This window comes from Penicillium verhagenii (assembly GCF_028828195.1).
Source record: "Penicillium verhagenii strain IBT 33310 chromosome Unknown utg000008l_segment0_segment0, whole genome shotgun sequence".
Taxonomy (NCBI): Eukaryota; Fungi; Ascomycota; class Eurotiomycetes; order Eurotiales; family Aspergillaceae; genus Penicillium; species Penicillium verhagenii.
This window is the reverse complement of record NW_026643172.1, coordinates 2,515,662-2,528,820: the sequence shown is the minus strand read 5'-3', so window position 1 is coordinate 2,528,820 and position 13,159 is coordinate 2,515,662. Positions and strand designations below refer to the sequence as shown.

The following is a 13,159-nucleotide window of genomic DNA, read 5'->3' as shown; positions in this document are numbered from 1 at the left end:
AATCGGCGGTTACCTCCCAAGAGTATACGCCATATGATTGAGCAACGCTCCGGCTTGCGGTTGCGACTTCAGGCCCTTACCTCGCGCTAATTTGATCATGGATTATAGCTTGCTATTACAGGATTAATGCTTTCTCTCATCTGTCTTTTTTTATTGAGTTTTTTTTTTTTTTACTCTATCGTCGCTATGGCGGTTGTATACTAGCTAGCTGGCGGGATAATCAATACCCTCCAAGGGCTTTGAAGTGCTTAATTTAGCTCAGTATACTTTGGGTACGGAGTACTTTGGCGAGGATGGTCACTTGCCGGTGACTAGGGTCGTCCATCCCCACATACATGTACCCGTGTTATTCGTCTCTCTCTCGGAGTTCTGGTCTGGATGATCAAGGGGGGATTTTGTGCGAGTGCCATTTACCCGTGGGGTGTCGCGCAACACTGCCTCATTACAAACGCTGATTGTATCAAAGGCCATTTAGGGGATGAGGACGGGGATGCGTACTCAAATTCCCTCGTCTTTCACTCTTTATCTGTAGTTTCTATCATATCTATGTTGTCATCACGTCTTTTTTGGGGGATTTTTAAATTTTATTAGAGAAAGAAAGAATCTTTTACTCCGTAGTTTGCCTGATTTGTTGATTATTACCGGGCTTTATGATACATAGAAAGACCGGGCGTAGCAAGTCGGAGAAACCAGGTGAGCCGTGTTTTGGAGTGGTATTGGGTACTTGCGTGGGAAGTGAATTCACTATGGGTAACCGCGGTACAGGGTACGACCACCTGCGCCCTTTTTGGCTGGTGCTCCACTGTGAGAGGGCTTAAGTATGTTACTGTTTGGTACGCTCTGCCAGCGTAGGTGTTGCAGAGTGGTAACAAACCACACGATTTCTTTGGAAGCAAGAATTGGAACAAAGACGTTTCGAGATTGAGGGAGAAGCAAAAAAAAAAAAATTAGAAAAATTAGAAAAATAAAACAATATGACTCTTTTTTCCCTCATCTTCTAAGAAGAGTTGATCTCAGGCCAAAAACAAGCTGAAGAATTAGGGCAAAGTACTCAATAGCATGAAATGGCAATCAAATGGGGAAAAGTAAATTACCATACGGGAGTAATTGGCTGGGGTACACACTATAATAAAATACTGTGACGCAGGCCGTTACATTCCCCTTGTGTGTAAGCAAACAGCAAGGGAATTTCCCCCTCTCTTGGTCTTTCCCCTACTACTACAGCTCTCCCCCTCTCTCTTTCCCTTCTTCCTACACTACCATTCTCTCACCCATACCGACCATACAATCCTCAGGTACTGCATATCCCTCCCACCCCCAATCTATATCACCTCTACCACCATCACCCAATTCTCTCCACCACCACCACTTCTCTTTTTTTTCTGCTTTTGTCTTGTCCATGTGATCTTTTTGCAAGCTCTTTTCCTTTTTTTTCCTCATCGTCGCGGTCGCAGGAGTCGCGCCTCAGTGTTATTTTTTTTTTGTCGCGCCCCCATCACTCTAACTTGCGCCTGGTTAAATAGCTTGAATTCAGCATCGGAACTGCTTATTGAAATACATAAGCTACGCTTCGCGTGAGTTCCTCGCTGGATTTGACGCGTTTATCAGTGCGATTGAGACCAAGTGAAGTGACTTGGTCACTTCAATCGCATTTCCACGCCTTTGGCCTTTATCTCCTCCAACCACTATCAGTCGCGTCTACTTTTCTTCCCTTACCCTGCGCATTCCAACTTTCTCTCCTTTTCTCTCTTCCTCCTTGCATTTTGCAATCATCTCGTCTGCTATTTCTTTCATCTACCCTTGTCTCATCACTGCACCTCAAGAAACCCTTCCGAACTCAGCTAACCATACCCAAGGTCAACCAATCCAAATTCAAAATGCCTAAGGAGAAGACCACCCGCAAGGCTAAGGCCGAGCCCCGCACCACTCGCCGCAAGAAGGGTAAGCTGTTCCTTCAACGCAATTAATTAGATGAAATCTAATCTCTCTGTAGACCCCAACGCTCCCAAGCGTGGTCTCTCTGCTTACATGTTCTTCGCCAATGACAACCGTGATGCTGTCCGCGAGGAGAACCCCGGTATCACTTTCGGTAAGAACTACTGACAAGCTTCCCCGCTCCTTGTCAATTGTATCTAACACCCCCTTGCAGGCCAGGTCGGAAAGACCCTTGGTGACAAGTGGAAGGCTTTGACCGAGTCTGAGCGTAAGCCCTACGATGAGAAGGCTGCTACCGATAAGAAGCGCTACGAGGATGAGAAGGCCAAGTACCAGGCCGTAAGTCCCATCCCATCACCTCATGATGGTCTCTTTTCTAATCTCCAATCTCTCTTTTAGGCTCAGGCTGCTGGTGATGATGACGAGGAGTCCTCGTAAACATCATATCGCAACTTGTATTTGCGCAGATGCTGGCGTTCTAGTGCTCTCTTAGTGATTCTCCCCGGTTTCCTTTTTCCTTGTTGATTTATCACTTATGGGCTTTACGGATGGGTTTCCTCGGTGGTTTTTGCTCATTTTATTGGCCTGATTCGGCCCGAACTAGCGTTTACTCGTGGGAAATGGTTTTCATCTTGACAATCCATCCTCTTGACAGTTTTTCTTGCTATGGTTTTTGATATCATCCTCTTGTCTTCGTATAAAGGCAATGAACTCACTTGCTGAGCATCTTCTATCACTGTTTCTTAAGGATGGCCAGGACGGTGCTTGCTGTATCTCTCGGCGCAAGCCTAGTCTGCTGTACACTAGTCTAATCAATCCTACTATATTTCCCTTGCTATTTCTTTCCCTCTACTTCCATTCCGTTAATATTTTCTGACGTAAAATGAAATGGAACTCGCGTGCCGAACGCGTTAAAACCCCGAGTCGACATGGTCTGCGCGCGCTGGTCCAAGCTCTCTTAATGTTGGTGCCTGAGGTCATGAGCTATTCAAGGGTCTCAAAGTAAACATGGTGGGGTTTCGTCAGGACTTTAGCTGCAGGGCTTTTAACACCGAAGCTTGTTTCAATTTCTTAGTCGCAGACTATCCACTAAGCCCTATATCCTCGGATATCCCCAAAGGCACTCGGGAAAAATTCAATGTTACCATCTTGACCACTTGACCAAATTCGCGTCTGAAGGCGAGAACTCTTCATTGACTTTGTTTCGAGATGCATACACTAAGATGGCGAGCTTCAATCAATTTAGGACAACTCTGTTTCAGCTCCACAGACTTTTTCAAAGTGTTGGAAATCCATTGCCCCTGGGGCCGAGTCTATACATATGTGTATAACCAGAGAACCAATCACAGTACCCTCAAAGATTTCTATAAGTGAGCATGGCTTTGACTCCCTGCACAACATCCGGTGACAAGCCACATCATCCCCTCTTCTGGCTAGTGACAGCACAGTCCTCGGTATAAAAGAGATATCAGAGTTTTGTTACTCAAGCCTTTACATTGCCATCAATTGATTATTTCACTTCAATGCCTTTCCAAGGTGGTTCTTGGATGTGGTTATAGGAAGAGGGTCATCCATAGGATATAGAGACATGTTGACTATTCCAATAATTTACACGGCACCATTTTCAGTACGAGGTCTGATCTGTGGGTTTATTATACATTTTCCACCGCTACTTCCAATGCATCCAAATCCCTGTAGGGCAGAAGCTATATGTGGGTCGCGTAACAATGCTTACCCTGAGATCAACGAGAGCCATGGAAACTTCAGTGATCATCCATGGATTTGATCATAAAACCGAGTACTTTCTTTGTATACAGGGTGCTCATATGTGCATACTTTAATACTTTAAATATAACCATGACCCTGGTTACTTAGGAATGTCTCAAGATCTTATGCTCGATTCTTTTGACTTCTCCCGCTCTCCCGTCCCCCCTCTTCCCCCCCCACTCACTAAACGCCCCGCCATTCCTGCGCGACCACGTCAGGAAGCAAGACGCAAGGGTGGGATTCCGTGAGAGGAGAAAAAAAAAAGTATAAGAGCCGCATAACCAACCACGTGAGATTGGCCTAATTTCTCTTTCCGCTTTCTCGTGTTTTTCTCACCAGCTCGAAATTCCTCTCCCCAAAAAACCCCCCCCGTATGGCCTGACCCCGCCCCATGGACCTGCGCGCATCTGTTGAAGACGCCGAGGATGCGGCAGCCGGCTTCACCACCTTTCGTGCTCCTGTTCCTCAACATGCGGCTGAAGTGACCGCCTTGATATCGGACCTTTATGCCATCAGCGCCTCCTTCACCAGCCTGGATGCTTTTTCGAAAAACCCTCAATACCAGTCCAATTGGGCTTACGCCTGGCACGATGTGGATTTGGTGCGACAGAGCTTCAAATTCACTATAGAGGATATGTTTAAATATTTTTACCGTTTGGATAATGGCAATAACACTCCGGAAAATTACCAAAGAGTATGGCTCTCATTGAATCGATTCTTTCAGGATGAATCAAGGCATCCGCTTGCAATTCGCCTGGGAAGATACAAGACTTTTCTCAAAGGTCTGGAGGGTAATATATTAGCCAAGTATGTAAGCCCAATGTGGTCATCTTCTTCACAAGTCTTCTAATAATCCACCGCCATATTACTAGTCGAAGTCATGATCATACCCGCCTTGAATCCCCTCGCAGCGCCATGAGGTCGCTCCTCGCCTTGCAGGAAAGCAGCCGAATGCCTCCGGTTCCGACTTCGGTTCCCGATAATTTACACCAAGGTCTCGGCAGCTTAGCCCTTGGAGGTTATACTGTGCATGATGAGGATGAGGAGCCCTTTGAGGAGTTTCGGCGTGAAACGCGTGGATCGCGTCAATCGCGCGATCATAAACCAACCTTGCGTCCCCTCTCTCGCCCCCATTCTAGAGCGCGTATAGTGGAACCCATGAGCCCGATCAGCCCGGTCAGTGACCGTGACCGGCGACATCGTCGGTCATTTGAGAGGCCAAGGCCTCCACATCTGTCTCAGGCTCCCCTGTCCCCGTCGTCTGGTACAGGTACATTTTCCGACAGTATTCCTCCTTCTGCTCCGGATGCACCTCCAACACCGTTGACTGGATCAGTGTCTGCCACGACAACTACCACCACTACTACCACAACCACCAGCCGCTCTGCTCGCAATGATGCTATAAAGTATCATTGGGTGAGAGATATCTTTAGCACTTATGATACTGAGACCGCACTTCCAAACTCACCGGAGAGGTAAGTCTCCGCTGATGCCCTACTTAGGGCTGAGATTGCATATGAGTCCTAACAATTACTATAGAGCAGGATGTTACGACGACGCCCACTTGGGGCTCAAGGATACTCTCAAAGAACAAGGGTTTGAAAGAATTCTTCAATTGTACGTTGTTCGAATCCTTCATCCAGATGGTGAATTCATTTCTGATTTATCTATTTTAGGGCCTTCAATGACGATTCGAGGATAACAGTCTACTTCTATTTGCGGGAGAAAGACCACCGCGCTCGAATTGTTTGCAAGAAACCTCACCGGACTCGATCAAGTGAATACTTCTGTATGCCCCTGAATATGTTGGAGGTTGTCCGAACAGGATCCTCTCTTCAATTGTGCCGGAGAAAACACTCGGGCAGGGATTTGACCCTGTGGGCCCAATTCAAGTTCGCAACAATTGAAAGTAAGTTTACACCTTAAGTCAAAACTATATTAACCCATTAGACGAAGCCTAACATTGAATTAGGCATGGTGGTGTTCTTCTGTTCTTTCTTGGCTCTTCGTTCCCAAGATGCCGGTCGACCTATCGAAAACATTCAGGACTACGAACTGGCAGATGAGGAGGAGCTATATGGCGGGTAATTCAACCAAATCCCCAAATTAGTACCGCACAATGCTGACCGTTTCAAGCCAAATCGTCGATGATGAATATGGCCATGCCCTACGTGTGTATCAAGACAGGATCTCAGGAGCGGTGCGACTGCAAGCGTCTGTTCACAAAGGGCCGATGAATCGGTAAGTTAGATCCCCATACTACAAAGTGGCCGGGTCGACTCTGACTCTTTTCAAATAGGACTCCCGTCTGGACCGCCTTCGTTACTCATCAGCTCACGCGACGGGGCTGGTTAAAAACTTTGAATTCGCGGTCTGTGGCAGTTCGCGACTTGAAGCTCACGATCCTTATGTCGGCGGACGACTACAATCCGCCAATGACCGATCGCGGAGACCATATTCTGAAGTTTAATACTCGGAGCGGTTCGTCTATAGACCTTTAATCTTGATGACGAAAGACTAACGAGTATCTAGATGCCGAGGGCTTTAAGGGCACGATGGAAGAGATAGCGATGAATATTCGCTAAACCCCGCTACACTTGAGCTAAGAGGCCCGAAGTAAAGTAAATACACATTGTTCTGTGGACTTTTACGACTGATGAGTTACGCTGGTATGACTGTCATGATCAAGATCAAAAGTTGGTATCGATTGGGGGTGGGTACACACTATGAAGTTACTGGAGTCGAGTCTGCCTGCTTATTCTTTGATTATGACCGGGCAGCATTTGATTCTAATGCGTTCTTGCGTGCGCTGGTTTCATTGCGTTCTAGTTGATATACAGTAATCTTGGAAGATTAGCGCCTGACAATCAATTGCAGTCCATTCATTGCACCTGGCATAGTAATCAAATAAACGATGGGTATATCGGTATAAAAGCAGACAGTACATAAAAGCAGCCCTCATATCTCCGGCCGCCGAGCCAAAGTCGCATCACCAGAAAGCCCCTTCAAAAGCCTCTCCGTCATCCTCTCCCCTCGCAACTTAGCAAGCTCCTCACGGCGGTGATTCATCCTCTCATCCCACGCCGCCCGCTTATCAAGCCTAACCCGCCGCTGCTGCTCCGTCTCCTGCCTCGCCGCCAACAACTCATCCATCTGCCTCTTCCGCTCATCCTGATCCCCAGAAAACGAATAAAACCCCGTTCCCCGATTCCGCACCTCCGCATCAGCATTATAGTGCACCTCCTCCGGCGGCGTAGCCGACCGGTCCCGCCGCGCAGCAAGCTTCGCCATCGCCGCCATCGTAGTCTCCTCCGGATTAAACGCCTCGGCTTGCACCGTCGCGCCGTAAATCAAATTATCCGGGCGCACAGGCTGCCACCGCTCCCGCGTCACGCGCTCCTGATTCGCCTCCTGGTCCCTCGTGCGCGCCGCAAGCGCAGCCTCCTTCCTTGTGCCGCGGCGCGTGCGCCCGAACTCGTCCTCGTACGATACCTGGGACGCATTGTCGTCGTCGTCTTCATCGTCTTCGTCGTCTTCATCGTCTTCGTCGTCTTCATCGTCTTCGTCGTCTTCATCGTCTTCGTCGCCCGCATCGCCATCGCCTTTGCGTTGTTCGTCCATCCATTTGCGGTCGAAATCGACCAGTCCTTCTTTTTCTTTGCGGCGGAGCCGCGAGTAGTAATCTTCACCCTTGGAGTCGGCGGGTGTGTAATCTTCTTCTTCGTCGCTGCTTTGGGCTGCGAGGTGCGATCCTTTCTTCATGTCGTTGTATAGTCGGACCTTTGCGGCCATTTTGCGCTTGGATCGGCCGAGGGTGGCTTCGTCGACTGTGCCGATATCCTTGCTGCGCTTGTGTACTTGTTCTGTGTGTCCTTCATCTTTGAGGTCGGTAGCTAGGCGCTTTTCGGCTCCTTTGTTGGGTTTGGCGAAGAGGTCGGATTTGGGGGTCTTGGATGGGCGGGCTCGGCCGCGGCCTGTGCCTGAGTCTTGGGCGATGAGGGAGGAGAGGTGCGAGGAGAAGTTGAGGCTGGATGAGTTGGATGTGTCTGTGCCTTTGGCGGATTTGGTACGGCGTTGTCCGTAGAGAGAAGATTGGTCGGAGGCCATGGCTGTGTGGTTTGAGTTGCTTGAAAGTTGTCGCGATGGATTGGAAGTGAGGTGAGTTGCGATAAGAGATAAGATAAGAGATAGAGAAGGTCGATCTAGCTAAGTTTGGGAAGTTTAATCGTCTACTACTGCTTAGTAAGTATTAGTTCAAGGTGGGCATGATTCACTCGAAATCCATTATATCGGTGAAGTGAGCTAGTAATACACAGGGTAAGAGGAAAGCAATGCGGGCTATTCATTGAGAACTGTTTTTCAGTGGACGCATTCTCATTTTCTCGTCATCACCTTCGCCCAAGGAATCATCTGTTATCTTTGGCCGTGCTCACGCTTTTGTTTCAGCATGGCCAGTGCTCTTTTAAATCCTTGTATAGTATTCTTTTTGGAATTGGAAAACTTTGGGGATCGAAAAAGAGAGAGCTGAGGGTTAAGAAGTGTATAGAAATTAGCACTTAGTAGATATGCCCCACTTACCCCCACTACGTCAGCCCTGAGACTGGGAATACATAACTCCGGAGGCCGGACAAGGTTAAGCTGAGTCAAGCAGATCAATCTCGCAATCTACACACCGAGTCAACTTAATATCCTTGTATATTTGACTCCCTTCTCAGATACACCCAATCTCCATCGTGTTCACCAGAATCAATCCAATTGACTCATAATGTCCAGCCCTATCTACCTTGGTGTTGTCGGTACGATACCCCTCCATCTTTTCAAGCAAGCCTCGTGCTCAAGCTCATAACCACACACCCTCGAAACAAAAAGCTAACACCTCCAGGCGTTGGCGGCGTTGGAACTGCATTCCTGTCCCAGCTTGCTCGTATCCCCAATGCCCCCCAGCTCGTTCTCCTTGCCCGCTCCTCGCAGACTCTCCTCGCTCCGACACCGGCCTACTCCCCCGCCATCCCCGCGGCCGACTGGGCAACTGCCTCCGCCACGCCCTCACTCATCAAGACCGGCGCCCTTCCCGCCGAGGAGATCGCTACATACCTCGCCTCCGCCCCCGGTCGCGCTATCCTGGTTGACAACACCTCCGACATCAACCTCGCCCGCTCCTACCCCACATTCCTGAAGAAGGGCATCTCCGTCGTCACCCCCAACAAGAAGGGTTTCTCCGATGACCTCTCCCTGTGGAAGGACATCTTCGCCTCCGCCGCCGAGGGCAAGGCTCTCGTCTACCACGAGAGCACCGTCGGCGCCGGTCTCCCCGTCCTCTCCACCCTGAAGGACCTTGTCGCGACCGGTGACGAAGTCACCCGCATCGAGGGTGTCTTCTCCGGTACTCTGTCCTTCCTGTTCAACAACTTCGCCCCTGCCTCTGGCTCTTCCGATGCGCAGTGGAGCGCTGTTGTGGCCCAGGCTAAGGAGCTGGGCTACACCGAGCCCGACCCGCGTGATGACCTGAACGGAATGGATGTTGCTCGCAAGCTCACCATCTTGGCCCGCTTGGCTGGTCTGGAGGTTTCTCGCCCTGACTCTTTCCCCATTGAGTCGCTCATCCCGGCTGAGCTGGAGTCGCTGCCTTCTTCTTCCGAGGGCATTACCCAGTTCATGACTCGCTTGCCGGAATTCGATGCTCAGATGGCTGAGATCAAGAACACTGCTGAGAAGCAGGGTAAAGTTGTGCGCTATGTGGGTAGCATTGACGTTGCTAGCAAGTCTGTCAAGGTTGGCTTGCAGTACTTCGATAAGGACAGCGCTATTGCTGGTCTTAAGGGCAGTGATAACATCATTAGCTTCTACACCAAGCGCTACGGTGCCAACCCGCTCATTGTGCAGGGTGCCGGTGCTGGTGGTGAGGTCACTGCCATGGGTGTGTCTGCTGATCTGATCAAGGTCGTTCAGCGCCTGCAGTAAGTGGGTGAAATAATGATAAAAGAAAAGATTTTGGTATAGATATGCAAAAGCTTCAAGAATTTGACGAATGAAAAGAGAAGGCTTGGTTACGATCATGCTATATACTTTCTATAAGTCTTTCTTAAGATCGTAAGAACTCCTTGACAGCCTCTCCCCAGTAATTTCCTCTTTTATAGGCATGCATCCCGGGTACATTCCCCTTCTTTATACCATCAATGGCCACTGCAAACTCTTCTCCAAGCCCCTCGTCTTTGATCTGCCTTATAGGGTAGATATATGTGTGGAAAGAAAAGACAAGAGCCTTGGAATCCGGCAGTCTATGCAAAGTTTGGCGCTCGCAGCGCAGAACAGTCTAAATTCGGTCAGCAGGGAATTTCATACCGTAGTCCATAGCGTAGACTGGGATTGAACAGCCACCAACCTCATCAATGTTCAATTCCCCAAGCCGAAGAGCCCGTTCCTCCTTCTCCAGATTCTCACCCTGCCTGTCCTGAGAAACGTGTGACCCATGCACCGATCCAAAAGCCGCAAAAAGCTCCGTCTCCGTCGTTACACTCCAATTCACCCTCTTAACAAACTTCCCCACCTCAATCTTCGCAAAGAACCGATCCATACTACGTTCAATCTTGTCCGCATAACCAGGCACAGGCGTATGGATATCAGCCAACCGCAACCCAAGCTTCTCGCGCGTATTAAACCCCGACGGAAAGCACGTCCCATACGCCTGAAGTATATACTTCGGGTCGTGTTCCGAGGCCGAGATATCCGGGAGAAGGATGAGAAATTCTTCGTCAACGGTTTGTGCTAGGATCTCCAGAGCGCGGATCGTGGGCGTCTCTGGGCTTAGTCTTGTTGGCCATGATGCACCTGTGATGGTATTTTCGAAGATCGCAGGAGTGGTGTTGGTGCTGGGGTGCAGCTTGAACATTCCGGGGTACCGGGATGGGAGGTAGGTTGCCATGATGAAGGAGTATAGTTCGTGGACGGCGGAGTGGGTTCTTGCGTCTGCTGTTGAGGTGTCGTTGACTGCGACTACGATGTCGTGGTGCTGGTTGAGGAGTTGCTTGCGGAGGGCGAGTCGGTCTTTGTATGTTTTGTCCATTGGGATTAGATCTGATGGATCTAGAGTCTCGATTGCTGCAGATGTGTCAGTCGAACTGGGTTTGCTTTTTGTGGTGGATGGGATTTTGGGGTATGATTGAGGTCGTACCCATAGTCAAGTTATATTTTTCCTTTCCACGAAATGGACGGAATTGAAGTGGTTCTGTATTCTTCCAGTCGAAGTCTTGCAGAGGTACGATGTGGGGGTATTTGATGTCTCCTTGATCATTCTTGGGGGCTGTCGAGATCAAAGATTGTTGCCGGAACCAGTGATAGGAACCAAGGCATAGTCCTACCACAACGACTCCGACCAGAGACTGTAGTAGAGACAGCGATTCACATCGTGAGATGATCCAGTTCGTGGTCCCATGTAGTTCAGCCATCTAGAAATCGGATAGCAGCCCTGAAGCCTGTGAGCCTCTTGTTTTGTGGGCTTGGAAGAGCCTTCAGATACCGAGCATAGGTCTTGAAAGAGTAGTAGTTATGAAGCGTAAATGGACAAGCTTCGCGTTTTACTCCGCACCCATAGATCGACCCCTCTGCGGGGTTGTATCGAGAAAGGCAATTATTTCCCTATCATGACGGAAGCATCCGAGGGCTTTGATTGAGAGCTTATCAGCTAAGAATTATATATACAAACACAATGATAAGAAATATTTACAGAATGATATAAGGCCAAAACGCTCAACCCAGATAGCAGCATATAATGCTGAGTTCCTCCGTCCAATATAGATGCTGCCGATTTCGCAAGCCAACACCTTAAGCGCCATAACCCCAAAAATTAAACAAGGCCGGAATATTGCATGTTCAGATGATTTAGAACAAGCAGAAACTGATCACTCTCTGCCAGTAGCCCGGTGTTTGACCTCTCCGCCCGTATTGGCGCGAGCCTCCGCGTCAGAGGTGGGTGCCATGTTCTCTTTGCCTGTGTTTTCGTCTGTCCGCGCATCGTCCTGTTGCTTATGGTCTTGATCAGCATCGGCCTCCACGCCGCGCATTCCAAACGCCCGCCGTTGACCTCCAGGTCGTTCGTTCAAACTCGGGGCCCGGGGTCGCTGCTGGCCACGTGCGCGCCCGCCTATCCAGGGAAGCTCCCACAGGAGGATTCGGTAAAGCCACAGGCAAGCATCGAAGAGAATGAGTGCAGCCCAGGGGACGATCGTAATGAGGCCGAGAAGGAACTAAGGAAAGTCCAAGATATTAGCCGGGGGCCACTGTTAAATATGGAAATGGGGGGCGCATACGAAGATCCTCACTGCCCAGCTCTCGAATTGAATGAGGTGTGGTGGGAGAATGGAATACCACGCCATGGCTTTGTTGCCGGTCGCAAATATTCTGGGGAGCTGAAGCAGTGGTCGAAGTCCGCTTGGAAGAAGGGTGTATACTGTATATGAGTGTATGTGATCTTCTGCCCGGGTCCAGCCGCTTCCTCCAGTGTTCTCTATTTGGCGGACTGTGGGAGCTGTTCTCTGTTGGTGGTTATTGCTCAGCGGTTCCTCCCATATTCGGGGCCCAGGTAGGTCGGAGCAGTAAAGACTGTTGTATGAAGACAGAGGACTGAAATGCGCAGAGGTCTTTTGCTGTGTGTTGCATAGAGAGAAAGCGATCTTTCAAATGCGAGAAAGCACGCCCCTTCCCCGCACGGTTCCTGACAGTGACGAAGAATGAAGCGAAGTGGATTGGCGGGGGAAAGGCGGTGTCTAGCTTATATCCACACTATGAGGATTCAGCACCATTAGTGCTTCCAATCTTTGGGAGCACCTGGGGGATCAGAAATGGAAGGAACACAGGCCAAATGCAGTTGAAGATGGGCAGGAACGACCCAACGAGTGCGGTAAAGCGGAGACGATCTGATCTTTCCTATTTAGGAAAATCATCATCACCTGAGCTGTCACGAGATCTAACACTTGAAGTTCTTGAACTTAGTATGTAGTACATCTGACATTCAACGTTGACACTATTATATTTTCTATCTTTCAAGTGTAGAATTGATCCGATCTCGACTCTTTTTCCGTCCTGATCAAATATATGAGCAAAACACATACATAAATTCCAAGACTGAGACCCGAGGTCTGAAAGCATTCATGTGGCATTCAAGGTGTCGAACGAATTGAACAATCCAAATGTCTTAGGCATCAACGCAACCTTCAAATGTTCAAATGTTTCGAATCATGCATATCAATCGATGAATGAAAATACATAGTAGGTAGTAACGGTCCCTACCTATCTCTGGTGGCGTCTTTCGTTCAAAGTTGAGTGTTCTCTACTAGAACTCTCCCTAATCGAACATCTTCAAATGTTCACCAGACTTCAATTAGGAGAAGATAAAAGCCCCTTCAATTTCACCAAGATTTAAAATGAACACGCAACTTGACTGCTTCTTCCCGTGGTCCAG

At 49.1% G+C, this 13,159-nt stretch overlaps 6 protein-coding genes across 6 annotated transcripts; 3 read left to right on the top strand and 3 right to left on the bottom strand.

The window, feature by feature from the left end:
* Positions 1-1,877: 1,877 nt before the first annotated feature.
* Positions 1,878-2,373, top strand: nhp6 (high-mobility group nucleosome-binding protein; the record flags this gene model as incomplete). The annotated part of the gene is made up of 4 exons (XM_057168313.1): positions 1,878-1,941; positions 1,994-2,089; positions 2,150-2,274; positions 2,335-2,373. 4 exons carry the CDS (start codon positions 1,878-1,880, stop codon positions 2,371-2,373), a joined length of 324 nt encoding a protein of 107 aa, XP_057018944.1.
* A 1,720-nt stretch (positions 2,374-4,093) lies between these two features.
* N7466_008923 (uncharacterized protein) lies at positions 4,094-6,287 on the top strand (the record flags this gene model as incomplete). Its single annotated transcript, XM_057168312.1, has 8 exons — positions 4,094-4,509; positions 4,575-5,177; positions 5,242-5,319; positions 5,379-5,611; positions 5,675-5,786; positions 5,839-5,943; positions 6,002-6,183; positions 6,235-6,287. The coding sequence occupies 8 exons, from the start codon at positions 4,094-4,096 to the stop codon at positions 6,285-6,287; spliced, it is 1,782 nt and encodes a 593-aa protein (XP_057018943.1).
* A 373-nt stretch (positions 6,288-6,660) lies between these two features.
* On the bottom strand, positions 6,661-7,809 carry N7466_008922 (CCDC174 family protein; the record flags this gene model as incomplete). The annotated part of the gene is made up of 1 exon (XM_057168311.1): positions 6,661-7,809. One exon carries the CDS (start codon positions 7,807-7,809, stop codon positions 6,661-6,663), a length of 1,149 nt encoding a protein of 382 aa, XP_057018942.1.
* A 658-nt stretch (positions 7,810-8,467) lies between these two features.
* On the top strand, positions 8,468-9,663 carry N7466_008921 (homoserine dehydrogenase; the record flags this gene model as incomplete). The annotated part of the gene is made up of 2 exons (XM_057168310.1): positions 8,468-8,498; positions 8,585-9,663. The coding sequence occupies 2 exons, from the start codon at positions 8,468-8,470 to the stop codon at positions 9,661-9,663; spliced, it is 1,110 nt and encodes a 369-aa protein (XP_057018941.1).
* Positions 9,664-9,784: 121 nt separating this feature from the next.
* N7466_008920 (heme-dependent oxidative N-demethylase family protein) lies at positions 9,785-11,147 on the bottom strand (the record flags this gene model as incomplete). Its single annotated transcript, XM_057168309.1, has 3 exons — positions 9,785-10,015; positions 10,085-10,800; positions 10,874-11,147. The coding sequence occupies 3 exons, from the start codon at positions 11,145-11,147 to the stop codon at positions 9,785-9,787; spliced, it is 1,221 nt and encodes a 406-aa protein (XP_057018940.1).
* A 453-nt stretch (positions 11,148-11,600) lies between these two features.
* N7466_008919 (uncharacterized protein) lies at positions 11,601-12,074 on the bottom strand (the record flags this gene model as incomplete). Its single annotated transcript, XM_057168308.1, has 2 exons — positions 11,601-11,945; positions 12,009-12,074. 2 exons carry the CDS (start codon positions 12,072-12,074, stop codon positions 11,601-11,603), a joined length of 411 nt encoding a protein of 136 aa, XP_057018939.1.
* Positions 12,075-13,159: the final 1,085 nt, after the last annotated feature.